The following is a 24,918-nucleotide window of genomic DNA, read 5'->3' as shown; positions in this document are numbered from 1 at the left end:
GCCCGGGTGCTGCGGTGGGGCTGCTCCCAGGGGAGTGCCCGGCTTCACCGCCCCCTTCCCGCAGGGCTCAGCTCCTCTCCCGGCGCCCTGCACACACGCAGCGGTGTCCGCGTGACGGACGCGAGGTGACCGTGTTCAAATCGCGAGCGGCAGGCCCAGCGCCTCGTGACCTCGGCTCCGGCTCCCCCTGTTTTTGCCAGCGGCCCCGCAGGTGCGGGCCGAGCCGCGCCCCGCGCTCCCTCCCGCGGAGCCAACCGCCGCCGCCGCGCTCCATCCAGCCCTGGCACAAGGCCGCAGCGTGGGGGGGGGGGGGGGGGGGGGCTCGGCCAAAGCCGCAGCGCCTCCTCCGGCCCCCGCGGGAACCTCGGGGCCTGCCCGAAGCCGGGGCGGGGCGGGGCGCGGCCGCCTCCCGGGGACACCGGGCCCGACCCGGCCGAGGCGAGGCCGCCATCACCCCGCGGTCGCCATGGCGACCTTCCCCTCACAGCGCAACTCTCGCGAGACTACGCCGCGCACGCGCAGTCGCCAAAGACACTCTTCCCCCTCGTTCCCCTCCGTCCCCCATTGGCTGGCCGTTGCTAGGGGCGAGGGAGCGGGCGTCGCTGATTGGCTGCCGGGCGCGCAGGCGCGGGGCAGCATGGCGGCGCCGGCCCGGCGGAGCGTGGTGTTCGTGACGGGCAACGCCAAGAAGCTGGAGGAGGTTGGGGGGGGCGGTTGCCTAGCAACGCGCGGCCCGGGCCCGGGTCTAAGGCCTCAGGCCTGGCTTTGGGCCTAGGTCCGGCGCTGAGGGGCTGCCCCCCGCCTGCCTCCCGCAGGTCGTGCAGATCCTCGGGGACTCCTCTCCGTACGCGCTGGTGGCCAGGAAAATCGACCGTGAGTCTTGAGGGGGGTGAGGGGGGTGAGGGGGCGCGGCCCCGGCCCGGCCCCGGCCTCCTCCTCCTCCTCCTCAGCGTCCCCCCCCGGCTCCGTGTCCCCGCAGTGCCCGAGTACCAGGGGGAGCCGGACGAGATCTCCGTGCAGAAGTGCCGCGAAGCCGCCCGGCAGGTCGCCGCCGTCCCGTGTGCCTCCCGCTGCCGGGTGCCGGGTGTTTGTGCCGGGCCGCCGGCCGCCCCGGTGCTGGGGAAGCCCTGCTGGTGCTCCTCCGGCCTCGGGTGTGCGCGGTGTGGGGGCCTCTCGTGTCTCCTCAGCAGCGAGGGGACGTGGCAGGCCCCTGAGGGCAGCCCTGACGTTTGTGGCACTTAGAGTTTTCCGTCAGCTCCTCACAGTCCCCTTCTAAAGCTGCCTCAGGGGTACTCGTTTTAAAAAATGAACGAGTGAAGATTGGGGCTCACGCAAAACACAGCTTTATCTTCGTGGCCTTAGCATTCCCTCTCCCCATCCCACCGTTCCTGCCCCCCATGAGGGCAGTACTGTGCAGCTCTGCTCGTTCCCCCCCCCCCCCCCCCCCCCCCCCCCCGAGGTCTTCCCTGCCACTCTTCCCTCCCTCCTGCCTGCTGGGGAGGGCACGGGTTTGGTCATGTCTGTCTGGTGAGGGCCCTCACTGAGGTGACAGCTAGAATGGCTGCTGGGTTTTTGTGGCGTCCCTGTTATCCTAGAAGCACGAGAACTGGATTGAGTAAGAAAATAAGTTTGGAGGCATTGCTTTCCTCTAGGTCCAATGTTTCCATCTTGGGCTTTTGCTGCAGGTTCGGGGACCTGTGATAGTAGAGGATACCTGCTTGTGCTTCAATGCCTTGGGGGGGCTTCCAGGGCCGTACATGTAAGTAGGTGGGAACTTCCTTCAGCTCTTGTTTAGAGTGAGGAGCACAGCTTGGCGGGATGTGCTTCACTGGGGACTGAGTCTCCATGCACCTGGAGCAATAGGTTCAGGGAGGTAATTACTGGTCTGTGTCCTTCACTTCATTCTGCAATGCCCTCTTCCAGGCTCTGCTGAGCTAAGCAGAGGCATCAAAGCTTTATCTAGTTATGTGTGCACTAGAACTGGGTATAAAACAGGAACAAGTTGAATTGAGGAATGTGCTTCAGCTTGTTGGTGCTCGTGAGTGGGAACTGAGTTATTTACTTTGACCTTAGCACAGCAGTAAATTAAATCCTGTTGCTTTTGCTGTGTCCCATTTAGCTTAAGAGCTAGGTAAATAGCCCAGAATGAGGTGATTTGACAGTATGTTTCAGAGGGATTCAAAGAGCTATGAAAACATAGACGACAGTGCCTTAAGGATGCCTTTTTTTCTGAGTATTAATATCAAAAAGTCATCTCTCCTCTTTTTTTCTCCTTCAGAAAATGGTTCCTGGAGAAGCTCAAACCGGAAGGTACTGCCTCCTGTGCGCTGCTCTGCATGTGACTTGGGCTCCTGGGGACAAACGTAGCTGTCCAGCCACAGGGAACAAATCCCAGCCTGCGCTGGGTGCTGCTGAGCGTGTTGTGTCCCTTTTCTGTCAGTCCAGCTCTGTCCCATTGCGCTTTTTCTTTGAGCTTGTTCCACGCCCTTCACTGCTTGCTGTTTCCCCCAGGAGCCTCAGTGTCATCCCTGCGTCGCTGGGTCCCCAAATATCTGCCCCTGCAGGCGGGTGGCAGGGCTCCTGAAAACTCCTTGTCTTTTACAGAGGGGACCTGGCAGACCTGTGACTTCTGGCTTCTTCCCCGGCATCATGAGCGATAATCGCACTGATTCTGCGGGCTTTAGTCCTTCTCTGGTGCCATGCACTTGCTCGCTTCTGCTCCCAAATTAACATTGGGGCCCCAAATTAATATTGGGTCAGTCGAATGAGGGACTCGGCCAGAAGCATCCATTTGGCGTTTATTACCGGAGTTCTGTTAGCTTTGTTTGCAGTCCTTCCTCTCCCTGGTCGGTGTGACCGCAGAAGCTGCCGTGAGCCCTCTCTAGGCGGGTGTGTGGCGCTCTGCCGGAAATGCCCTGACACCAGGACCCTCTCTGTGTTGCTCAGGCCTGTACAAGCTGCTGGCTGGGTTTGAAGACAAATCTGCCTACGCTCTTTGCACCTTTGCGTTCAGCACTGGAAACCCAGAGGAGCCCGTGAAGCTTTTCAAAGGCCAGACACATGTAGGTGTTGGTGGGAGGGTTGTGATGCGGCTTTTGTAACGTTATCGGCTCTCTTAAGGACAACGTAGTAAGGTCACTGGTGCTGCTGTGTGCGGTGCAGTTGTTCTGTGAATTTGGGAAGTGTGGAGGGGAGTAAAGGGGCTGTCAGCATGCAGCAACGTGCTGGAGCTCTGCGTTTGGGGCTGCTAATGCTGGTCACATCTTGGGGAAGTGCTGGGAACGAGAGCGGCACCACAAACCAAGCTTTTGGTGGCCACAGCGTGAACCTTGAGTGCCACTCCAGCTTGGGTTTTGATGTGAGGCAAGAGGAGTGCGGAGGAACCCCGACTTAGAGGGCTCTTTGGCTTTCTCCTGGCAGGGGCTGATCGTGGAGCCCAGAGGCCCTCGAGATTTTGGCTGGGATCCCTGCTTCCAGCCGGACGGCTATGACCAGACGTGAGTCGCTTTTTGTCTGTAGCACTTCAGGGAAGTTTTAAGGAAAGGAGGGGGTCGAGGCTCTGTTTTGTTACCGTGTTGAGAGGAATGTGCTTACAAGGAATGGTGGCAGGGAGAAAACACTTCCTAGGCCTGAATGGGGTTATGGGGAATCCTGGTTTGGGGGGGACCTTGTTGGTGTGGCCAGGGCGTGTCACTGCCACCCCCCTGCTGGGGGGGTTCTCGGGGGCAGGGGGATGTGCTGCAGCACCTCAGCTGCTGACACTGCCTCGCTTTCTTCCAGCTATGCGGAGCTGCCCAAGGCAGTGAAGAACTCCATCTCGCACCGCTACCGCGCGCTGAGCGAGCTCTCCGCCTTCTTCCTCCAGAGCAACTCCGCGGAGCCCCCCGCCGGCCCCAGCTAGCGGCCCCGGGCTGCCCTAGGGCCCTTCCCGCGGCACCTGGGCCTGCCCGCATTAAAGCTGCTCCCTCCCGGCCCTGCCTCCTCCTTTGTCGCCTCTCCCCGCTTCTCCGCCCGGGGGTTCCCGCCCGCTCCCGGCGCGGCGTGGCCGCGGCGCGCCACCTGCGGGAGAATTTGGCGCGCTTCCCGCCGCTCAGCCAATAGGAAGCGGCCGAGGGGGGAGGGCGGCAGCCAATCGGCTGCGCGGACGTCGCGGGGAACGGGGCGCGCTGCGCGCGGGGATGACGTCGGGGGTGGGGGTGGGGGTGGGGGGGGGGGGCGCGGCGGCGGAGGGCCGCGGGTTCGAGGCCGGCCCCGCCATGGAGCTGCTGCCCCGCGGCCCCGCCGAGTTCGGCTCGGCCCGGTACTGGGATCGCTTCTTCCGGCAGCGCGGCCGGCGGCCCTTCGAGTGGTACGGGGCCTTCCCTGAGCTCTGCCCCGTCCTGCGCAAGTACGTGCGGCCCCGCGACAAGGTGAGGCCCCGGCGCGGCGTGCTGCCGCCCGCGCCCCGCGGCCGAGCAGGGCTCGGCCCCGCCTGGTGGCTCCCCCCCCCCGGCTCGGGTGCCTGCCCAGGCGGCGTCGTGCTTTGGAAGGCTGCGCTGGTCCAGCCCGTCCTCTGAGTATGTGGTTGGGGAAGCTTTAACCCTGCTTTACCCTCCCCTAACTCAGCGACACAGAGAGAACTGGCTCGCTGAGGGGACGCGAGGTGCCCTAAGCGGTGTCAGCACCTGGTGGTGCAAAACGTGCGAAGCCTCCAGTGCCCTGTGGCAAGAGCACAGGAGAGACTCCGCATCGCCATAGGATAGGGGCTCTGGGGGCTGAAACACCCAGATAATCCCCAGAAGACATGCACTGTAGTTGCATCACTCTGTGCCAGGGTGACTTCGCTATAAAAATGTTATTTTAGGGCCTTGGAGGGTGGGTTTGTAGGAGCTACAGGTGTAGCTTTCACTGAGGGCTCGTGGTTGATGCCGGTGGTGTTTGCATGTAAAATGCTTTGGGACGCATGTTCAGGGCGTTCTCACCATCACGGCTGCTCTTGTCCCCCGTCCCAGGTTCTCGTGGTCGGCTGTGGGAACTCGGAGCTGAGCGAGCAGATGTACGACACGGGGATGTGCGAGGACATCGTGAACATCGACATCAGCGACGCTGTGATCCGTCAGATGCAGGAGCGGAGCACCAGCAAGAGGCCGAAGATGAGCTACGTGCTGATGGACGTGCTCCAGATGGACTTCCCTGACGCCCACTTCCAGGTGGTCCTCGACAAAGGCACGCTGGATGCCATCCTCACTGACGACGAGGAGGCCACTCTGTCCAAGGTGGACAGGATGTTTGCCGAGGTCAGCCGGGTGCTGCAGGTAGGAGGGCGCTACCTCTGCGTCTCCTTGGCTCAGGCCCACGTGCTCAAGAAAGCGGTGGAATATTTCTCTCAAGAAGGCTGGGTGGTGCGTGTCCATGAGGTGGCCGGCAGCAGGGACAAGCAGCAGTTTGTCCTGCCCGTCTTTGTGTACGTCATGACAAAGTTCAGGAAGATCCCTGGCTCTGCGCAGCAGATCCTGGAGATCTGCCCCGAGGAGCAGGACAAGCCGATGCGGATGGAGAGCGCGGAGCGGCTGGTGGAGGCGGTGCGGGACAGGCAGCATTATGCCCTGCTCTGCAGCCAGCTGAGCAAAACCCCCTGCGGAGAGCAGCTTTCCCTGGATCTGTGTGAAAAAGTCAGCGGGAGGCCTCGCTACACGCTGCACGTGGTCGACAGCCCCTCGGTGAAGCCCTCCCGGGACAACCGCTTCGCCATCTTCATCAGTGAGTACGGCTTCTGCCTGCAGCCTGACAGCGCTCTACCCAGGAGCTGCTGTACTAGCAGTGGTCCTGGTCCTGTTGGAGTTGGAGAGGGAAACGGCTCGTTTTTTGGGGGTTTGGTTGATGTCTTAGTCAGCTTTGCAGCGGGACAGGTATTTCCAGAGCTGCGTCAGGCTCTGCCAGAAGTGCTGTCTGCTCCCTGTGCGCCTGCAAAGCCCAGGGCTGTAGCAACCTGAGTGTCAAGGCCATCGGACACCCCCTTATCATGAAATGTGGCCTTTGCAGCCCCCTGCCTCAGCCTGCCCAAATCGGGGAGGGTCCTGGCTCCTGATCCTCAGTTTTGGAGCGTGGCTGTAGGTGTGAGGCTGTGTCACGCAGCGTTACCTCCTCGTGATGCCTCTCTGTACCCCGCAGCTCCTCCCTTGAAGGCCGGGGTGGTCGCGCAGGGGCCGGCACCTGCCCGGGGCTCTCCTGACCGCAGCCCCCATCTGCAGTCCCGCAGGGCAGGGAAACCGAGTGGCTCTTTGGGACGGAGGACGGGCGGAGGCAGCTGGCCGCCAGCGCGGGCTTCGGGCGCCTGGTCACCGTGGCCCTGCACAGGGAGCAGCGCTACGAGGGCATGGCCAGCATCCAGGCGGAGCTGTCGGGGAAGGTGATGGAGCTGGCCCCGCCGGGCCTCCCCGCCCGGCAGCAGGTGAGCCCGCTCGTTTGGCTACCCCCAAAATTGGGGCCAGGAGCCCCTCGGCCAGCCCTGAGTTCCTCTGCTTCGAGGGAGACGGAGCTGCAGTGCCCCAGCACGTGTCGGGGCAGCCTGGTGTCCCGTGCGCTGCCCACAGCTCATCCCACTGCCCCCCGAGCGCATCTGCTTCACCCCAGCCCTCCAGCTGTGCTCAGGACAGGGCCAGCGCCCGTCCCCACAGCCCGGATGCTGCCACGAGTCCCCGTCCTCCCTGCAGGTGCCCTTCCTGTCCGTGGGAGGGGACATCGGGGTGCGCACGGTGCGGCACTGCGACACCAGCCCCCTGAGCGGGGAGTACGTGGTGGAGGACGTCAAGGGGGACGACGCCTGCTACTTCCGCCGCCTCGTCTTCCTCAGCAACAGGAACGTGGTGCAGTCGGAGGCCCGGCTCCTGGCCCCTGTGCCTCCCCCAGGTACGCAGGAGGAAGGTAAAAGTCCTGCTGGGACCTGCTCTGCCCTCTCCCAGCGTGATTCTGGGAGTGCTTTTGCTCTCTGCGTTGCTGGTGGGACAGGGCTGGGTCGGTTAGTCCCCAGTAAGAGCCCCTGCCTCCAGCCTCTCCTTACTTCTCGTCTTTCAGGCCAGAAGAAACGGAGGAAGGACAAGAGGAAAGCCGGCCCTGCTGAGCCTCCCACGGCAATCGACAAGAGCTACCTGTGCTGCGAGCACCACAAAGCCATGGTGGCGGGGCTCTGCCTGCTGGGGAGCCCTGACCCCGTCCCAGGTGACGAGGTGGGGAGGGGTATTCCTGGCCGGGGAGCCCCAGCGCCCTGCCAGCAGCAGTTTGGGGCAGGCGGGTGGGTCGGGAGGCAGGAACGTGGCTGTGCTGGCGGCTCACCCGGGCTCTCTCTCGGCAGGATCCCCGATCGCGGTGCTGGTGGTGGGGCTCGGCGGTGGCAGCCTGCCCCTCTTCATCCACGACTACTTCTCGCAAGCCCACGTGGCCGTGGTGGAGATCGACCCCTGCATGCTGGAGGTGGCCACCTGCTGGTTTGGCTTCTCCCAGGGCGACCGGATGCAGGTGCACGTAGCTGATGGCCTGGACTACGTGGCCAAGCTGGCAGCTGAAGGTACCGTCTCGCGGAGCGTCCCGGCGTGCTGGGGCACGGGTCCCGGGCTGATTAATCCTCTCCTTCCATCCATCCTGACCTCCCAAAGGAACCCCATGAGAGAGAAATGGCAGAAATATGGTAGAGGGGATGTCCTGACCTCCCTGTTCGCTGCTCCCCCACCCTGGGTGGCTCAGCCCTGCCCCAAGGAATAAGGAGTCTCTGTATTCCCTCTTGCAGCCCCAGCCCGGTACGACGCTGTCATGTTTGATGTGGACAGCAAAGACCTCACGGTGGGGATGAGCTGCCCGCCCCCAGCCTTTGTGGAAAAGCCCTTCCTGCAGAAAGTTAAAACCATCCTCAAGCCAGAAGGTAGGAGGGGAGCTCTGGTGGTGCCCCTGCAGTCCCCGGGGCCGGGCTGGCTGGTCCTGCGCAGGGTCTGAGTGACGGGGCTGTGCCGCCCTTCCTCGTCCTGGAAAACAGTGGCCACGGCTAGGACGGCTGCGCGGAAGCCGCTGCTCCCAGCAGATCTCAGCTCCGGGTGGTTTCAGTGGGCGTTGTGATGGCACGGAGAAAGGGAGCGCGAGGTGCAATAGGTGGGCTGCAGCGCTGCGGGGTCAGGCAGGCTGAGAAATCCCCGGGGGTGCGAAGAAAGGTTGCGGAAGGCAGAGGGTGTAGGTGGTACCTGGGAACAGACCGTGTGGCCGCCTACGCCCCAGGCGGTGGCAGGGACGTGGAGCTGGGCCAAGGGTGCTCGTCGTGCTGCCAGGGGCTGTGCGAGAGGGAGCTGGTGGCACCGGTGGCACCAGCTGGGCTGCGTTTGTGCAGCGAGGTGGCGAGCGGGGCGGTGTGCGGGGGATCTCAGGGCTCGCGGACTTCCGAACCCCGCTCTCGCCTTGCTGCAGGAGTCTTCGTGCTTAACCTGGTGTGCCGCGACGCCCGGTTGAAGGAGTCCGTCCTGGCCGTCCTCAGGGAGGTCTTCCCCCTGCTCTACGCGCGCCGCATCGACGGGGAGGTCAACGAGATCCTGTTCTGCCAGCCCAGCCCCGCGGGGCGGCGCGACCCCACGGAGCTTGGGGCACGCGCCCGGGTGCTGGAGGGGGCCCTGCAGCAGCCTGGGCGCCCCTGGGACAGCTCGTACGTGCTGGCGGACATGCTGCAAGCCGTCACCATCATCTGAGGGGGGCCTCGGTGTAACTTGAGCAAGAGAAGCCCCTGCGTGTGCAACAGCTGGGATGTCTGATGCTGTGGGGGCTGCTTCTGGCCTGGGTGTGTGCCTGGAGGACGAGGCTGGCACGGAGAGGTGCTCCCCGCAGCGGGACGGAGCCCAGCGAGGTTCCCTGGGGTGCTGGGGCCCTGCTCTTTGCAAGGGCCCCTTCTTGCAGTTTGTCTCTCAGGGGGCTGGGGAAAGGGGGCTGGGACCGCAGGGGGCTGCGCAGCCGTGGGACAGCGTTGGGGTGGTGAGGGGTGCTCCGGGACTGGCAGGACTGTGGGTTTGTGTCGGTCCCCGCTGCTTTCCTGCTGTGGATAAAATACGGCTCTGACCGGCCCCGTCCCTTCCAGCACGGCTCCTTCCCTCTGGTCCTGCTTTCCTCCATGCCTGTGGGAGCCCTGCTCACTGGCACCTGTGTGTAAAACCCCAGTCCTGCCCTGAGGCTGGTTGCAGAAGTGCTTAATTGGGCTGAGCGCCGTACAAATAAAGCTCAGGGCTACTCTCGAGGCGCGCAGTGCTCTGCCAGGCTTATTTCCCCCTAGCAGCGATGGGAGTCCACAGTCCCCTGGTGGGAGATGTCCCTGCTGCCTTGGGGCACGCCAGGGAGGCTGTGCAGGGAGGTGACACTGCCACGGGCTGCGGGGCTGAGCTCTGGGTGAGGGGAGCAGGGCGGCTGGGGTTGGGTTAGAAAATGGTTGAGCAGAGGTGCTTGGGGCTTGCTGCCCGCTCTGCCACTGCGCCTGCCAGGAGGGTGCCCAGAGCCACCACCTCCGGAGGCCGTGCAAGCCCTGTGGACACACAAAGGGGAGCTCCCAGCACCCATGAAAAAGGTAAAGCCCCCTCTGCTGCTTAGGGGTCTGCCCGCTGCCCCTTCCACTCACCAAAATCAGACCCCACCATGCCCCTGTCCTTCTTCCACGTCTCTCTGGCCATCACTGCTGTAAACTGGGACTTGTAATCCCCCCCCCCCGCCCCCCATTGCTAAGCCTTATCCCCCTCTCAGTGAGCCAGGCCCTCAGCAGCAGCTCCGGGAGGTATCGGGACAGCAGCAGGCGCAGCTCAGCCTCACTTTGCAGCCACCCGTGCCTCCCGCTGCCGGCAGGCAGAGCCGCCGTGCCCTCACCTGCAGGCAGGAGCACCTGGAGGGACCGCAGGCTGCCTTGGAGCTGGTTGTACCACCAGGGTGTCGGCGTGCCGTCCCTCATCCTCCTGTCGTTCTTCAGCAGCGCCCAGGTCACTCCTGCAGGTCCCCAGCCGGGTGCGGACCGTGGGCAGGACACCCCGAGGGCTCCCACCCTCCGAGCTGGGGGGGACCGCAGCGGGTGCGGGAGGCAGGAGGTGTTTGTTGCGCACGGGATGCGCTGCCACAGCTGTGCGGACAGCAAGCATGCCTTGGGATCAGAGATCGCGGCTGCATTTTAATTCTAATTTGGCAGGGGGATCTGCTCGGGAAGCCGATCCGCACAGATCCCCTGTCCCTTGCTCCCTGCGTTGATCTCCTTTGTGCAAAGGGACAACTTTGTGCCCTACTTTCTCCTCTGGCTGGCCTGCTTCTATGCAGAGGCAGCAGATGCTGTGTTTTTTTTTTTTAACCTGCTTTTGATCTTCCCCAGGCGCTCAGAGCGCTCGTGAGTGCTGGTGCCCAAATTCAGGCCTGGCTGGCCCTGCTGCAGATCAGCTGTGGCAGCTCTGGGTGCCGTGTTCTCGCTGCGGCAGTCACTGCGCTGCGTCGGGGCCAGCGCGTGGTTTCTGCTCCGTGGCAGAGACAAGGCTGGAGCTCGAGTTGTGCACAACTCTGTCTGCCCCCACGCAGTTCGTTCCTAAATCTCTTTTTGTGATAAGCACTTTATTTTTTTTTTTGAAGGGTGTCTGTTATCCATCTAGCTCAGCAACGGCAAATTTCTCAACTGGATCAGCAGCGCTGCATTTGGGCTATTTTTAACTCCGTTTCCAATTCTCAATGTAATTCCAATGACATAGATTAGTGTGTGCGCCCTTTATTTTATCTAAACCGCTTCATTTCTTCCCCAGCAGCAGCTCACACAAAGGATGCGTTCATCCCTCCTTTGTCCAGTCCTGCGTTTCTGCTGGGTTTCCTAACTGCTGCGTAATGCCACATCCTGCTGGAAAAACAAAAGACATCTATTAGACAGAAAGTAACGATGAAATCCCAGTTCCTTGCAGCTGCCCTTGCAGTTACTGACAGCCCTATGGCGCTGCTCGAGAAATGCATTTCAGCTGAAAAAGTGCCAGGTTAACTCGTGCTGCAAATACCTGAAATTCTTTGCAGGTGAAAGTGCTCCGCAGCTGGAATAAGTGACGGGTAGTAAATTTTTCACAGGGTCACGGTAACATGCAGATAACGTATACGTTTGGCAACTGTTTCTGTTGAGTGTTCTGGCAATGTATACTTCTGTTTACCTCCTTTAGTCTTCGCTTCCTTCCTCCCAGGCGTGGGCACATTGTAAACAGGGGGGACAGAAACAAGCGCTGCTGTCACTTAGCAACCTCAGACGGGCTCAGGGATGCTGACTTCTTTCCTTTCTGGATTTCCCAGCACAGAAAGAGAGCGCTGTGCAGATCATCGAGCAGCTCCGTCCTGACACTGCAACCAGCCCGGGTTGCTCGGGGCTGGTCGTGAGACCTCCAGCTGCGGAGACCTGTGCCAGCGTGAGCCCGTCGCAGCGCAGAAGGGGCTGCACCAGCCATATCCCGAGGGGTGGCAGGGATGGGAAGTGTTTTCCCTGTGAATTTTTCCCTGGGGGAGGCACTTGGCTTGGCTGGCTTTGTGTCCGAGGCAGGAGGCGTGCTGCCAGGCTGCAGCGGGGGACTGCTGCCATTTCACGGGGTGCCCTGGGTGGGAAGGCTGCAGGGAACCCCCTCTGCAGGCTGCAGTGCAGCACAGCCTTTCTTTTACTGGTTTTGGTCTATCTTTCACAGCCTCAAGGTCTCTGTTATGAGCTCTCCTCCCTGGCAGATGCCCGGGCACGATGCTGACTGGCACGGCAATGCCAGCGCTGCAGAGCCAGGCGCTGAGCAAAACCTGGGGCTTGGTGCCTGCGCTGCCTGCTGCCTTCTGCAGATCAGCTGCGTGAGAAGCTCTGCAAGGCTTCGGGTTGGTTTCTGAACCGAGGAGGAGGTGAGGAAGGTCCCTGGAGAGAAGGGAAAATCACGCATGAAGGAGCCTGCCTCTTCTGAACGCGTCCCGGGGGAGGAAGCAAGCTTGGCCGGGCTCTGCTCCCCGCCGGGCTCTGCTCGCTTTCCTCGCAGGGACAGCGTGCCCAGCTGCTCACTGCAGGCATCCGCAAGCCTCTTTTGTGGCAGTTCATATATAACCCGTTCTCCGTGCAGGGAATTGCGCTGGCGTGTATTTATAAAGCAGCCTGGGGACCTGCTCTGAACGTCCCATTTTTAGCATCACGCTGCCTGGCTAGGGAGAGCTGTTTGTGGGAAAGGAGCGGTGACACCTGGAGGTGACAGCCCCCTGCCCACCGTGCGGGGGGAGCCAGGGCTCCTTGCCGAGCCCAACACGTGGCAAAAGGCAATGATAAATATTGTGGGGCACAGCTCTGACTGCAGGGTAAAAACAGAGAGGCACGCTCAGCTGACTAACCGGCGATGGCAGCCTCGTGATCTCCAGGAAAACGGGGACCTGAAGATGTGCTCCAACACCCTTCCTCCCCCTTCTTCACCGATCTCTTGGAGCTGTTTGAAAAATGAGCACCCTTGTGGTAGCACGTGCAGGCATAATGCGAAGTGCTCATGCTTTTTCCACAAGGTGGGAAATCTATATCCTTGTCTTTTTTGGGAGGATATTGGATTTTTTTAAGTGATGGAGGTGCAAGGGCAAGCATGTCGTTTAGCGGCTTTAACTCAGCTCAGGCAGAAACAACGTTTGGTTTGGAAAGTTCCCAGCTTTGGGGGGAATAACTCAGTCTTTTCCTAATAATAGATGTTAGCTCCTTATTTATTTAAAATTATGGAAGGAAACAGAGAATTAATAAGAAAACTAATGGAAAGGAGAGGTCTTCAGCTTACCAATTTCAGAGGTCCACAGCATTGCTCCCAAGGAGTCCTGCCTTTTCTAGGGGTCATTTCTCTCTTGTATTGATGAGGTCCTATCGCCAGGCTGCTCTGTAATTATTTCACTGGGGCGGTAAGAAGCGCTCCTACGCTCACACCGGGAGGATTTTGCCAAAAAGCGATGCTGTTGTTCCCGACTCCCGGCCTCAGCAGGAGCCCATGGGCTGGCAGAAGGCCAAAGAGCTACTCCAGTGCCTCCTGGCATGGCCCGCTCAGGCGGGAGCGTGAAAAAAGAGAATCATGCTGCTAATTGGCATAATTATGTCAATAACCCCGGGCCCCATCTAGACAGAAAGGTTCAAGAGGTTTTTCCTTGATGTCTGGAGAGGTGATCTGGCCGCAGTGACAAAGCAACCGCTGCAGAAGCTGTGCCTGCGTTACACTGATGATAAAAACATTTCAGCTTGAGCTAAAGCACAATCTCTAGAAACATTTTAGCCTGAGCTAAAGCACAGTTTCTCCTGGTGAGATGACTGGCGGTCTCTTTTCTTGCCACCTGGGCAAGTCCAGCTCTTACCTTGGTCCTTGCACGGGGAGGGGCTTAACGACATGTGCGAGGTTAGGCCCAAACCCCCAGCACTGTAGGCACTGACAGTGCACCAGGTTCCTCGAGAGCATGTTGCTCGCACGGCTGTTTGCTCTGGGTTTGTGGGTTGCTGCTTGGAGCATGGGGAGGTGCTGGTGATGTGTTCCCAAATCCGCCTTTTGTGAATGGATGTGCCTGGGGGCTCCTGCTGCTGCTCGGCTCCCACGCAGTGGTCTGTGTATGGTTTGCTTTCCCTTCGGTTGTGTTCGCGGCTAGAAGCTGTTCTGCTGTAGGGATTCACTTTTTTACGCTGAGAGCCCTGGCCAAGAAGTTTTGATGACGCTCCAGCTCATTAGTGCCTGTCAGCCGCTTGGATGTTTGCAGTAGTTCCCTTTTGTTTCGCTAGTCACGCTGAGCGCGACCGGTGTCTGGCTAAATACAGAGGATAAGCATCGCTGCAAGGCTCCAAAGCCTCTGGGATATTTCTGCCTTGTCACTGCTGCCAGTAATCACAGATAAGTCTCGTGTTACGTGCTCAGCTCAGCCTCAGCGTGGGGTTTTCATTGAACCCGGTGCAGTTCTTTCGCTTCAGCGCCGACGGAAGCCTCGAAGCCCTTCGCAGGAAGGCAGAGGTGCTCTGCTGGTTCCCGGCAGTGCTTTGGAAGGCTGCGGCCGTGACCTGCCCGGGGCTAACCGGGGACCCCCCGTTACCGGCACCCCACCACAGGAGCGGGGCGGGGGCACACACGTGGCTTGGTTCCCGCCACGGGGCTCCCGCCACGGGGCTCCCGCCACGGCCGCGGTGGGCGTGGCCGCGCCAACAGGGGGCGTGTCCTCCGCGGCGAGGCCCCGCCCCCCGGTCCGGGTGCGGGGCGCATGCGCGGCGCGGCGGCCGTTACCTGTCAGCGGCGGGGCGGCGGGATGGAGGGGCTCATCCCGCTCGTCAACCGGCTGCAGGACGCCTTCGCGGCGCTGGGCCAGAGCTGCCTGCTCGACCTGCCGCAGATCGCCGTGGTGGGCGGGCAGAGCGCCGGCAAGAGCTCGGTGCTGGAGAACTGCGTGTCCAGGTGAGGCGGCGGCGGCCCCTTCCCTCGCTCCTTCCCCTCCCCGCGGTCCCCCCCCCCCCCATGTCAAGGTGCAGTTCCCCCGGTGCTCGGCGTGAAAACACCGCCCGGGTCCCTTCAGGGTCCCTTCACCTTCGGTTCAGCATTTATTCTCGCCGCGTTACGTCTCAGCTCTCCCTCCCGAAGGCTGTAGTGCGCTGCTGATGCTGGCTGCGTTGCCAGCATCCCGCTTCCAAAGCACTCTTGAAGCCTTCAGAGATCCCTACTGGCAATCAAATTGTTAGAGTTTTCTTTCAGCAAATCTGTAAAACCTTTTGAGGTTCCGATCTGTGTGTTCATGAAACAGCCCAAAATGTATGTGCTGGGGAGGAGAGGCCTCTTACCTTCCTTGTGTGTAAGGCGGCATGGGGCTGGGGCTGAGCGCGGTGGCTGGGTGCTGATGTCTTCTGCTGGGTCCTGATACCTTCTTCTGGGTCCTGCTGGAGGCTCACTGCTCCCTGGTACTGCTCCCCGCCTGGGGGATCCCAGATCTGGGGGATCCCCGTCTGATCCACAGGCTGATCCGCTCCTGTCGGGTGCCACGTGCCTCTGCTCGCCCCCTTGCCCAAACGAACGTGGGTAGCACAAAAGGTAGAAATGAGAAGTTTGGGCTGGTCTGGCCAGTTTGGACAAGAGGCTGGAGCCTGCTGCACAAGCAAGACGTGAACGTTTCTAGCAAGAATTATGAAGAGAAGCTGAGGGCAATGACTTCTTACGCCTGCGTACTACCACGCACCCTGCAGGCGCTACCAGAGACTCTTCAGAGAAGAGTTTACCATCGAATATAATCCACCAGGGCATTTCTCCAATGCAGGAGCTGCAGTCTCCAACCCTTTCTTCGAGTTCTACATTGTGGTCCTGTGGAGGAACTTCTTCAGATATAGTATCAGCTGGTCTGTAGGACCTCCATACTTGCCAACATTTGAAGCCTTTTGTGAACGTGACATTAAAATGCATTACTTCAAGCCTAGTTCCGTGAGGTTTAAATAAATATGCTCTGCTCATGCCTTTTCTCCAGGCTGAGCGAGTGTGCGTGGTCAGCAGATGTGTGGTTGCTTGCTAAGTCGTGAAAACTTGATTGTGAACCCTCGGAACCAGATAAGTAAATAGCTATGAGACTGGAAGAGCGCTTCTGGTTGGCAGGTCAGCAGGCAAAATGGTCTGTAGTTCTTCCTAGTTAGCAATAGGACAGTCCTGTTTTACAGGGTAATGAAGCTGCTCTCAGAAAACAAGTTTATTGTATCTGTGTCTGTCTTAATGTGCCTTATAGAGGTAACACGTCTTGTTGTAGAGACATGTTGCGCTCCTTTGTTTGTGCTATGTTGCATATGATGTTTTTTAAGCACAGTACAAATGATAATAATAGTACCACAGCTTTGAAATTATTGTCAAAATGAAGTAGTCCCAGCATTGCTCTGAAATTGAGCATTAACTCTCATGTATTTTTTTTTTCACCACACGAATCGTTATCATTAGTGGATTTTGAACTCTTAACCTTCAGAGGGACAGTTAAGATCTTCTCCCTTTCAGGAATAGCTGTAATTGGCACCACGAGGGCATGGGGTTAGGAAGGGCCTTAACTGCAGGACCAGGCTGTTTTTTCTCTGCTGCCTGTAGCCACGAGGCTGTTGTGCCTCCTTCGGCACTTCACAGGGTCTTTGCTTGAGCAAGAATGGCTTTATTTTTTCCATGTGGACAAAGGAAACAGATTTGCTCGCTTGCAGGTGGTGTTGGAGCTCCTGTATGGAGCCTGACGGTGCAGGAAACATGTTGGGCCGGGCTGCGTTACCCTGCAGCTGCTGGTGAATACGCTGGGGTTAGGTTGCATGTGGGATCTACCTCAGTGCTTGTATTTCGTGAGGATGAATTCTTCACGTGTGCCTGCTTCAGCACTTGTGTGACAGCCAGGCCTGCGGGCATCCTTGGAGGCTTGGCTCGGAGTGGAGCTGGCACGGGGCAGCGTCAGGTCTCCCAGCGTGACAGTTATCGTTCCTGTTTGGGTTCGCGTCACGAAGGTACTCTTCGCTTATTGCTCCTTTGTGTGCAACGGGATCTTGCTGCTTTTGGTAGTCAAGGACTCTGTTTGAAGTCCTTGACTTCTGGATGTTGTGTTTGGATGAAAATAGAGACTCCGGAGGACAGCTGAGGACAGGAGTCGTTTGCGTTTATGAGTTAGACCTTGGTGTGTGGAGCTCGTGGCTCTCGCTTGAGGAAGTGGTATTGTCTGAAGAGCACGGTAAGAATGAGTGTTCTTATCGCCTGCTTCTCTTTGTGACAAAAGTCAACGTGCCCATAAAACGCTGAGGCGGTGTTTAAAGCACAGGGCCTACCACGGTCGTGGTGGAAGAGAGATTCAAAAGCCCCGAGGGGAATCAAGCTCCGAGTCCTGCAGGTCGGTGGGAGCTAGGTACCTTACCTGCCCTGGCTGCATGCCTGCGCTGAGTACAGGACCGTGACCCTATACGTCACTTGTGCTTTTTGAACGGCTTGCTTTTGATAATAGCAGGGTTTATTAAAAGAAAACGAATGGCAGGAAGCAATCCTTGGAAACTATGTCCGGAGAGAGAGCGTTTTCTCTTATTCCATATATCAAAATGGGCTTTTGAGATAGCTTGCCATCTGTGCCTTTGGTTATCTTGTCAGGGCCTCTTTCTCCAGATTTGAATTAAAGCCTCCTTTTATTCTTGCAGATAGTGAGAAATTAATAATTTGATTTCAAAGATGAGAGCTATTTACTTCCTTTCCCGCCTAATACAATATAAACTGCATGTAGCCAAATAATTGTTTTATAAGAGATGTGAGCTCCTGATTGTGAGCCTGTCAGTCATAATCGAACAAGAACTCTCATTTTAAGAGCCTGAGGTCTGGCTTTGTAAAACAACTCTGCAGCTTTTTGATCTGAGACGGTTTTGATGATTGTACAGCTACTGCTTAGCGTAGAGCTATTTATTATGAAATGTGTACTAATTTTTGTTATTCCAAATACAGTTCCTCGTGTGCTGAGCTCATTCTTGTTCCTTGAGATGGCGGTGGTGAAAAGGCTGTGTTGAGTCATTAGGGGAAGAGAAAGGAGTTTCAGTCTGACCATCAAAGCAGAGAATTTCTCCAAAGAGAGCAGGCGCATACTTTGCCTGCTTCCTGGGAGAGACGCGGCTAAATCGGTGCAAATATTTTATTCTTTTAGTTACTAGTCATCATTGACAGACAAACTTCTTTTTACAGAAAGTTCACCTCTGTATGAAACAGGCATGAAAAAGCTAAGCAATAGGAGACACGGACTGAAATGTGGCGCTATGTATTCTTTTTTAATCTTAAGGATTTTCTGGAAATGAGAATCAGCCACTCCTTTTCCTGACTAATTAAGCCATTGTACAGCTGTATTGAGCCTATTAGTCTAGTTATCAAAATACTCTGGTGCACTGAAAGCAAGAATTGTTTCGGGGTATTCCATTAAGTGGAAAGAGTAGCAATGAGGCAGTGGCTCATTTTGGTTGCTTCTCCAAATACTTTTTCTACATTTAGAGGTTGGAAAACAAACTTGGCCATGTGGATGTGATATAGATGGCCAAGTTTTGTCTGCAGGTATAACTCTGCTGTGGATTTTAAGCTCAGTTTTATGTCAAGTTTTGAGAACCGATACAAAGTAAAACAAATGTATAGTTAAAACCAAATATGCTGATTTATTTTTTTCACATGTAAAGTAAAAGTTTTCCTTGAATACTTGAAAGCTGTTTTGAGGATCCATGGCACTTTAATTTTATTGGTTAAAAGATCTCTTGTTCATTAAGAAAAGCTGTGCTCAGTAGTGAGGCAGAGTATAGGGATCCCTGACCTGTATTCTGCTGTGTAAGTTCCATGCATCAAGCAGTTTACAGCGATGCTAATTCCGTAAGTAATTCTTACTGCTTCTGTAAAGTGTACCTATGAGAATACATGTGGTCTTAATATAACTGTGGCATTTAATAGACAATTAGTATGTTGTACTTGTTTAGTGATTGCAAGCTTAGCATTGGAAGTCTGAGACCTAGCTTTCAGAAAAACCCCAAACCCCACCAAAAAAAAAAAAGTCAAAAAAGTCTCATCTTGAGTGTCTTCTGAGAAGTCCGTGGTACAAATTCAATTGCAGTTGTTATGGGAAGTTCAGTCCATCTCTGCTTTTTACAGGTAAATTGTCCTCCAATGTGAGGTTTGTATAGTTTTTCTTTTTTTTTTCTTCCAAGATTGTATGTATTAACTTACTTCTTATCTGAACTCCTCCATATTAAGAATTGCACAGAGGCACTTCTGAGAACTCAACAGATTGCCTGACTCTGTCTAACTTGACAACCCTGCTACACCCTGCCTTCAGGAAGGAGCCCTATCCTTGGCGTTTGGCAGCGCTGGAAACAACAAATAACACGCCCGGTTGTTGTCTTGCTGTTTCCTGAAGGGCATTGCTTCTGGTAATGGTTCAGACTTGTGTAATTCGCCGTTGTAGACAAAATAGGAAACGCCACTTTTCAGTTTAGATAAATGGATATCAGCGATACGATTATTTTGACGTTTCTCTGTAAACACAGGAAGTAAGCTGCTGTGGACTTCAGCAGGGAAGCAAAGTGAGGATGCTGTTCTCCTCTCTGCCTCCGACTAGCTGTATGACCTCAAGCTGGTTTTTAAACATTACCTACATCAATATCCACGTGCACATGCAAAGTCTTTACTCCGTAGGTAGGCTTTAGATTTTTTTATTCCTTTATTTTTAATTTCCTTCTATTTTTAAAGGCAAGGTTAGCATATCATCTTAAAATCTGTGTGGAACAACTGTGACTGTAGTCTAAAACTTGCTGTTTAGCATTTTTCTGCCTTGTGTCACGAGTGCTCTAGATATCTGTGTGACACCAAAACTGAGTGGTGGGTCTGCTTCGTACAGCTGAGGTGTAGCAGCGTTTCTCCTTTCCAGAAAGGGACCCTTGCTGCTCTTCAGTTTGTGCCTCTGACAGCTTGGTCGTTGTTTGGGGTTTGGTATTCATCAGCTGATCATTGAGCAAATTGATAATCTTTGAAGGATTCATGCATTTCTTACATAAAGCCTGCCTAGATTGCAAGCACGGAGGGCAGAAGCCATTTTTGCTTTTCTGTTTTTTTTAAACAGTGCATTGCAAAGTAAAGCCTTTGGTAAATAGAAGCCTGTGAACTCCCCTTGTTCGCTGTGCTCGTGTGCGATGGGTTACTAGGAGCCCTTTTAATGCTGTGCGTCTGCACTGTAAAGCCTGTAGTGTAAATATGCTGAGAGCAGGAAATGAGCATTATTTAACTGTGACCTTGCATCTTTTTCTTCAGCAAGTTGCAGCAAGACGAACAAGGCAGCATTATTGAACTAGAGAGGAGCAAATCCCATTTAACCGCGTGCTGGGCTTTGATGTACTGCCAAGTACTGTTGTCTGTGATAGCCTCTGGGATGCAAAGGAGACTGGAGCTGGAGATAAGAGAGGTTTTCAACCAAGGCATCTAGTGATAATGTCAGCTTTCATAATTTGTGTGAGGAAGTTATGCTTTTAATTCAATACCTAGCATAGTATTTTTGCATCCCAGTTCCTGTGCAAAGTCACCAAGATTTTGTTCTTCAGATACGTAGGAGTTCTCCTAGCTGTAACACGGCTCCATGGCTGCCCTCACAGCTGACATAATCACAGCTGGATTAATCTTGTGCACTTGGTGCCTTGTTTACTACGTACAGCACAGCTGCCTACAAACGTACACGTGTATTTGGTAGTGCTTATCTATATAGGACGCTCCGAAATTGTCTCTGTGTAAGCTCCCCTGCGGAGAATAGGCAGGGCAGGAATAACTGGAAGGTATCCCTACCTCTGCACCACGACAGTGGGTGAAACGGGTGAGGTTCCTGCTCCAAGCTGGGCTGCTGAAGGCATTTTTACCATAATCCATCAGAGGTGATGTTGTGCTCTTGTGTGCTTACCTGTTGATTTGTCCAGGTGCTCCACAAATGCTGACAGAAGATCCCCGAGGTCTGTCACTGCTGGGAAGCCCCAGGAGTTGCTCCTCCCCTGCCACCTCTCCCTTTTGCTGTCTTTCTGTCTATAAATTCAGGCTGTCTTTTTGCTGCACTTCCCATTGTGTTCTCCCTCCGTACATTCTGGGGGGAGTAGAACAACTGAATCTGCTTGCATTTAAGCTTTGCAAAATGATCTGAAATGGCTCGCCTTGTACAATGGAAGGTAATTGCACAGTTTGACACGTTTGTCATAAAAAAGAAATGCATTTTCACATTGCTTCTGAAAAGACAGAGATTTTGGACTTGACTGGGACATGGCGTAGCAGATTGTATTCCCTACCCTTCTTTAAAAATTCTGTGTTGGTGGATCTGAGTTCAGGACAGGGTGATTTGGGAGGAAAGGCAGAAGCTTATTTTGTCTGGGTTTTTGATGGTAGCACTGAAATCTGCATTATTTCAAAGTTCTGCAACAACAGAGTATCTAGAGGTGAGTTATTTGCAAAGTGCAAGTCATTATGTAGTGGCTGGCTTCGTGCAGCTGATATGTGCACCGTACTGGGGACGTTGCTTACTGTTTAACCCTTGCAATCAGAAAATCTGTTTGATTATATTGTAGAGGAATACTTTTTGCTCAAATCTTTTTTTTTTTTTTCCGAAGAAACACCGTTAATAGTGTTTGTGTTCCAAAAGCTTCAGTGCACTGACACCAATTTAAATCGAATAAGGAATCTCCGTTGTTCATTTCTGGTGGAGAGACACCAAATCTTGCTGCATTAGTATTCATCCTGAGGTTGGATGGGCTTTCATGCTCTCACAACGTATGCAAATGAGTCCCTTCCTAAGAGCAACCATATCTGATTAGGGAAAATACAGTTGTCCTGAGAAGCCTGCTTCACTCTTTTCACCGTGAAAATCGGAAGAATTGCTGTTTGTTTTTGGGTGTGTGTGTGTTTGGTGGTTCCTCCCCCCTGCCCCCCGGCTCGGAGTTGATGGGGAGCACCGCTGTTTCCGGAAGCTTTTGTCAAATCTTAAAGGAGAAAGAGAGAAAAGGGCATTTTCACAAATGGAATTGGGGTGATGCAGCAGAGCTTTGGACACCTGCCAGGGAGGACAGATGCACCGTGCGTACAGTGGCTTGCCTACGAGCCTGCACGTTGGCAGCTTCCTGATCTGTTAATACAGCAAGCCCACAGCCCGGCATAATCACTGCAAACAGAGCACTGTTCATCTTAGCACTCCTCGGGGTTTGCCTGGCAAGTTTTCCTAGCTGTGTGTGTGTGACAAATTTTCAGGCCTGTAAACATTATTGAGACTTCAAAGCTTTCTATCACATAATAGATTTGATATGTGTATATATATATATATATTTAATACTAGGAGGTACATTTACTTGGCTACAGTGAGCAACCTTGTCTTTTTCAGTGCAAAAATGCCATGTAAGGTATTCCCAATGCTGCCAAAATATGGCAATAGATCTGGAGGACCAGTGGTGGTCCGTACCTTCTGTTCAAATGTCTCCTCCTTTGGAGAACCTTTTGACTCCAGACATGTATGATGGAAGACCTCACCACTGGGACTAGAGTAATTTTTGGCACTGATTTCCTCATAGCCCAATACCGTTTCATGGGGAGGTGTGATAATTTCTGCTTGCTCGCTGAGCAGAAGAGCTGCTGCTGCTTAAGAAAAGCATCCTCCAGATGTGGGAGGCGTGTAATGACAGCGTCCATCTAAGCCTGCTCTGTTTGCAGTCTTGTGCAGAAGGAGGGAATCTCAAATGTTGCTTTCTCACCATGGTGGTGACTGAGTGTTGTCACTGAACAAGTTGTAGGGGAGGTGCACAGCTAGCGTGAGTGAGTAGTTTATTTCTTACCTTCAGAGTCTACGCTCACCAGATTCCCATGGTTTGGGGTTGGGCGAGGGTTTTGTCTGTTCAGGTGTGGGTTTTGCACCTTCCCCCTCTGGATTTTTGTATAGCTGGTCTCAATTCTGTAAAGCGGGGAAGGGAAGGAGACCCAAAGAGGTGTTGTAGTTCGCTAGGTTGTAGTGTTGTTATAACAGCTACAAGATTTTTTTTTTTCTCCTGTGGAAGAAAGGGAGAATTTTGGTTCAACTTGTACGTGATCACCTGGGAGGGATGGGTCGGATAACCGGGCAGTGCCTGCGTTGGCTGTTCAGTCCCGGTGGCTCAGCAGTGAGGGATGCTGCTGGGTTGGAGGACGGCTTCTCAGAGACGCCAGGCGTTGGAGCTAGGAGGCCAATTTATCCCCTCTGCTTAAAAGGAAGAGAGATCCAGTCATCCTCAAACTGCTGACCGCTCTCTTTCTAACCCCTGAAGGCATGCCCAGCTGTGTGGGCTGCAGCGTGTAGTTACTGCTCCTGGGTATTGCGTTGCACCTCGGTTCAGCAGTTTAGCTCCTCTCTCAGGTGAAGGAAAATCGACCTTGAAGGAATGCTTACTACAACCTGAGACCAAACTTCTTAAGAGAAAGTGAGCTAAGCACTAAATTGTGGTGGTAGGGATGCCACCGTCTCTGCTGGGTGGTTTACAAAAAAAAACCTAGAAAGACTGGTATTAAGCTTTAAGAACTATCATAGCCAAGATTGCTAAAAACCCACAGCATCTTAATGCGTTTAGCTTGCCTAGTAGGCCTAATTAAGATAGGTGTCATTGGTCTTCAATAAAGAGGATTAATTATTTTGTGCGTCTTCATGTAAGCCCCATTATGTTAAGCTGAGGTTTTGCAGTCAGCAAACAAAGCTGTGGGAGATTGTGTTGACTGACAGGCGTGCCAAAACAAAAAGCACTTACTATCCTATAACTAATCGGGAGGGGAGGGATGGAGTGGTGTCTGATCGTAAGAATTGGTCTCTGCTTGGAGTTAACGAGAAGGAACATACATAGCTGAATATCAGTGGGATGTAGAAAGCGGTGTGTGCTGCGTTATTAGTGGATAAAAATGGTTGGTGGTTGAGAATGGCAAAACCTTAAAAAAAAAAAAAAAAAAAAAAAAGAAGGCTCTTAAAGCCAAAGAGGTACTGCCTTAAAGCTTTTAGCCCAGGGACACGTTTTCAAGAAATCCTCTTTCGTACAGTCGTTTGAAGGGTAGAGGAGTTGTGCTTCCAAAGCCATTAAGGAAGAATAAATACATTGATGGCAGTGCCACTGATGACAAGCTGCTCTGAGAAAGTACTTCAAATCCCTCGATATCACAAAATTAATACCTGGAAAAGTCTCTGCTTAAAACCCAAGGTATACTTGCCATCACTGGGGTATGCTCTGCTTTGTAATGGCCAAAAGTGGATGAAGGACCTCTGGCGAGATCCTCTGCTATTGGTGAGCACAGGAGGGAAAACAAAACGAGCACTTGTGTCCAAATAGGTCTGGGATGGACATGTTAGTGTTAAGAGTTCTTTAGTTAGAAATTAGCTGGTTTGGGTTTATGGGCTTGAAAAGTGAACCTGAGGAAAGATGTTAGCAAATCCTAATGTCTCTTCTGTAGGCCTGGACCGTGCTTTTTCCTGCTGTGTTGTTGTGTAGCACTGATAAATGCAAAACCAACAAAAGCCCTTTGTAGTACTTGGGTGCAGTGCACGTCTGCTGTGGAACTGGAGGCGCGTTGGCTGTGGAACCGCCCGCTCTTTGCACGAGAGATCGCCGTGCCCCTGGTGTGCCAGTCCGGGAACAATGAACGGTCTGCTGGAAGAAAGCCGAGGAAAACTGTTGACTTTTGGCCTAATTGCTTCCTGTTGCAATTGAAGCTGCATTGCATTCCTTGGCCAGCCTTGGGAATGAAGGCCGGTGCGTTAAGGTACCGCGCTGTTTCCGCTAGCAGCCCGTGGAAGGCACTGAGGAAGGTTACGGGCGTGGGAAGGACTTTGGGTTGCGGAAAAACTGCTGCGAGTGGAGTTGCCAACATCGTTTGATAGATTTAGATGGGTGGTTTGTGCTCCTCCATAAGAGAAGTATGGCTCTATTTTGGTTTTGATATACTTTTTTTCTTTGTCAGCTATAGTCCTGCATTATAACCAGACAGCCTCATCGAAGGTAACCCCTGTCTAGTTTGCTTTTCAGCATTTTGCTGTGGTTTCATCCCGTTCTGAAATTTAAATGGTGTTCCCTCTCTTGCGTGGGACTCTTCCCGTTAATGAATTGTCTAATTGCTATTTCGGCTTATTTGCTTCCAGAGCATCAGTCAGAGAAGGTAGTAATGTATTGGTTTGGCCATTAATTACGTGCTTCCCCATCCTTTGACATCGGTTTTTGAGACCTGGGTTTTAGCGAGTCAAATTCAAACTAACATCTGTTACCTTTGCATGTTAGTGGATACGCTTGTTCAGACTTCTGACACTGGAAATGACTGGTATTGGGTACCGAAGGCAGTTCAGCTCATCAGGCAGTAAATGCATAAGTAATTTTAAAGCTTCTAGGGTAAAAACTATTTGGCCCTAAAAATATCTAATGATATTCCAACAGATGAG

The 24,918-nt window shown here is 54.5% G+C and overlaps 3 protein-coding genes across 15 annotated transcripts in view; all 3 read left to right on the top strand.

Moving 5' to 3' along the window:
• The first annotated feature begins 540 nt into the window (after positions 1-540).
• Positions 541-3,970, top strand: ITPA (inosine triphosphatase). Its single transcript, XM_083847725.1, has 8 exons — positions 541-700; positions 816-873; positions 980-1,044; positions 1,686-1,759; positions 2,279-2,310; positions 2,947-3,062; positions 3,421-3,497; positions 3,781-3,970. The coding sequence occupies exons 1-8, from the start codon at positions 638-640 to the stop codon at positions 3,899-3,901; spliced, it is 606 nt and encodes a 201-aa protein (XP_083703851.1). The 5' UTR covers positions 541-637; the 3' UTR covers positions 3,902-3,970.
• Positions 3,971-4,199: 229 nt separating this feature from the next.
• Positions 4,200-9,241, top strand: METTL13 (methyltransferase 13, eEF1A N-terminus and K55). 4 transcript variants are annotated; one of them, XM_083847698.1, is made up of 8 exons: positions 4,200-4,409; positions 4,992-5,739; positions 6,231-6,430; positions 6,693-6,888; positions 7,054-7,197; positions 7,331-7,543; positions 7,763-7,894; positions 8,428-9,241. In XM_083847698.1, the coding sequence occupies exons 1-8, from the start codon at positions 4,257-4,259 to the stop codon at positions 8,700-8,702; spliced, it is 2,061 nt and encodes a 686-aa protein (XP_083703824.1). In that variant the 5' UTR covers positions 4,200-4,256; the 3' UTR covers positions 8,703-9,241. The 4 variants fall into 4 exon arrangements, with proteins under 4 accessions (XP_083703824.1, XP_083703823.1, XP_083703825.1 ...); XM_083847697.1 differs by having other exon boundaries at positions 6,693-6,903; XM_083847699.1 differs by having other exon boundaries at positions 4,251-4,387; positions 6,693-6,903.
• Positions 9,242-11,907: 2,666 nt separating this feature from the next.
• Positions 11,908-24,918, top strand: part of DNM3 (dynamin 3) — a 197,608-nt gene continuing 184,597 nt past the window's right edge. For 4 of the 10 annotated variants that reach the window (XR_014587808.1, XR_014587809.1, XM_083847690.1 and 1 more), the window contains exon 1: positions 11,908-14,411. Coding sequence is in view for 7 of the 10 variants with exons in the window: in XM_083847690.1 (XP_083703816.1) it covers positions 14,221-14,411 (191 nt within the window). In the remaining 3 variants the exon portion in view is untranslated. The remainder of the gene's footprint in view (positions 14,412-24,918) is intronic. The other 6 variants (XR_014587810.1, XM_083847692.1, XM_083847691.1 and 3 more) reach the window with 3 other exon arrangements.

This window comes from Anser anser, assembly GCF_964211835.1.
Source record: "Anser anser genome assembly, chromosome: 8".
Lineage (NCBI taxonomy): Eukaryota > Metazoa > Chordata > Aves > Anseriformes > Anatidae > Anser > Anser anser.
Note: the sequence above shows the minus strand (reverse complement) of the source record. Positions and strands in the feature narration are given on the sequence as shown.

Bases quoted from the DNA above. Each gene is read 5' to 3' on its own strand.
- ITPA (XM_083847725.1), top strand. From the start codon at position 638: ATGGCGGCGCCGGCCCGGCGGAGCGTGGTGTTCGTGACGGGCAACGCC. The intron at 1,045-1,685 runs GTCGCCGCCGTC...CTTTTGCTGCAG, and splicing joins GCCGCGAAGCCGCCCGGCAG to GTTCGGGGACCTGTGATAGT. The intron at 3,063-3,420 runs GTAGGTGTTGGT...TTCTCCTGGCAG, and splicing joins TTTTCAAAGGCCAGACACAT to GGGCTGATCGTGGAGCCCAG.
- METTL13 (XM_083847697.1), top strand. From the start codon at position 4,257: ATGGAGCTGCTGCCCCGCGGCCCCGCCGAGTTCGGCTCGGCCCGGTAC. The intron at 6,904-7,053 runs GTAAAAGTCCTG...CTCGTCTTTCAG, and splicing joins CCCAGGTACGCAGGAGGAAG to GCCAGAAGAAACGGAGGAAG. The intron at 7,895-8,427 runs GTAGGAGGGGAG...GCCTTGCTGCAG, and splicing joins AACCATCCTCAAGCCAGAAG to GAGTCTTCGTGCTTAACCTG.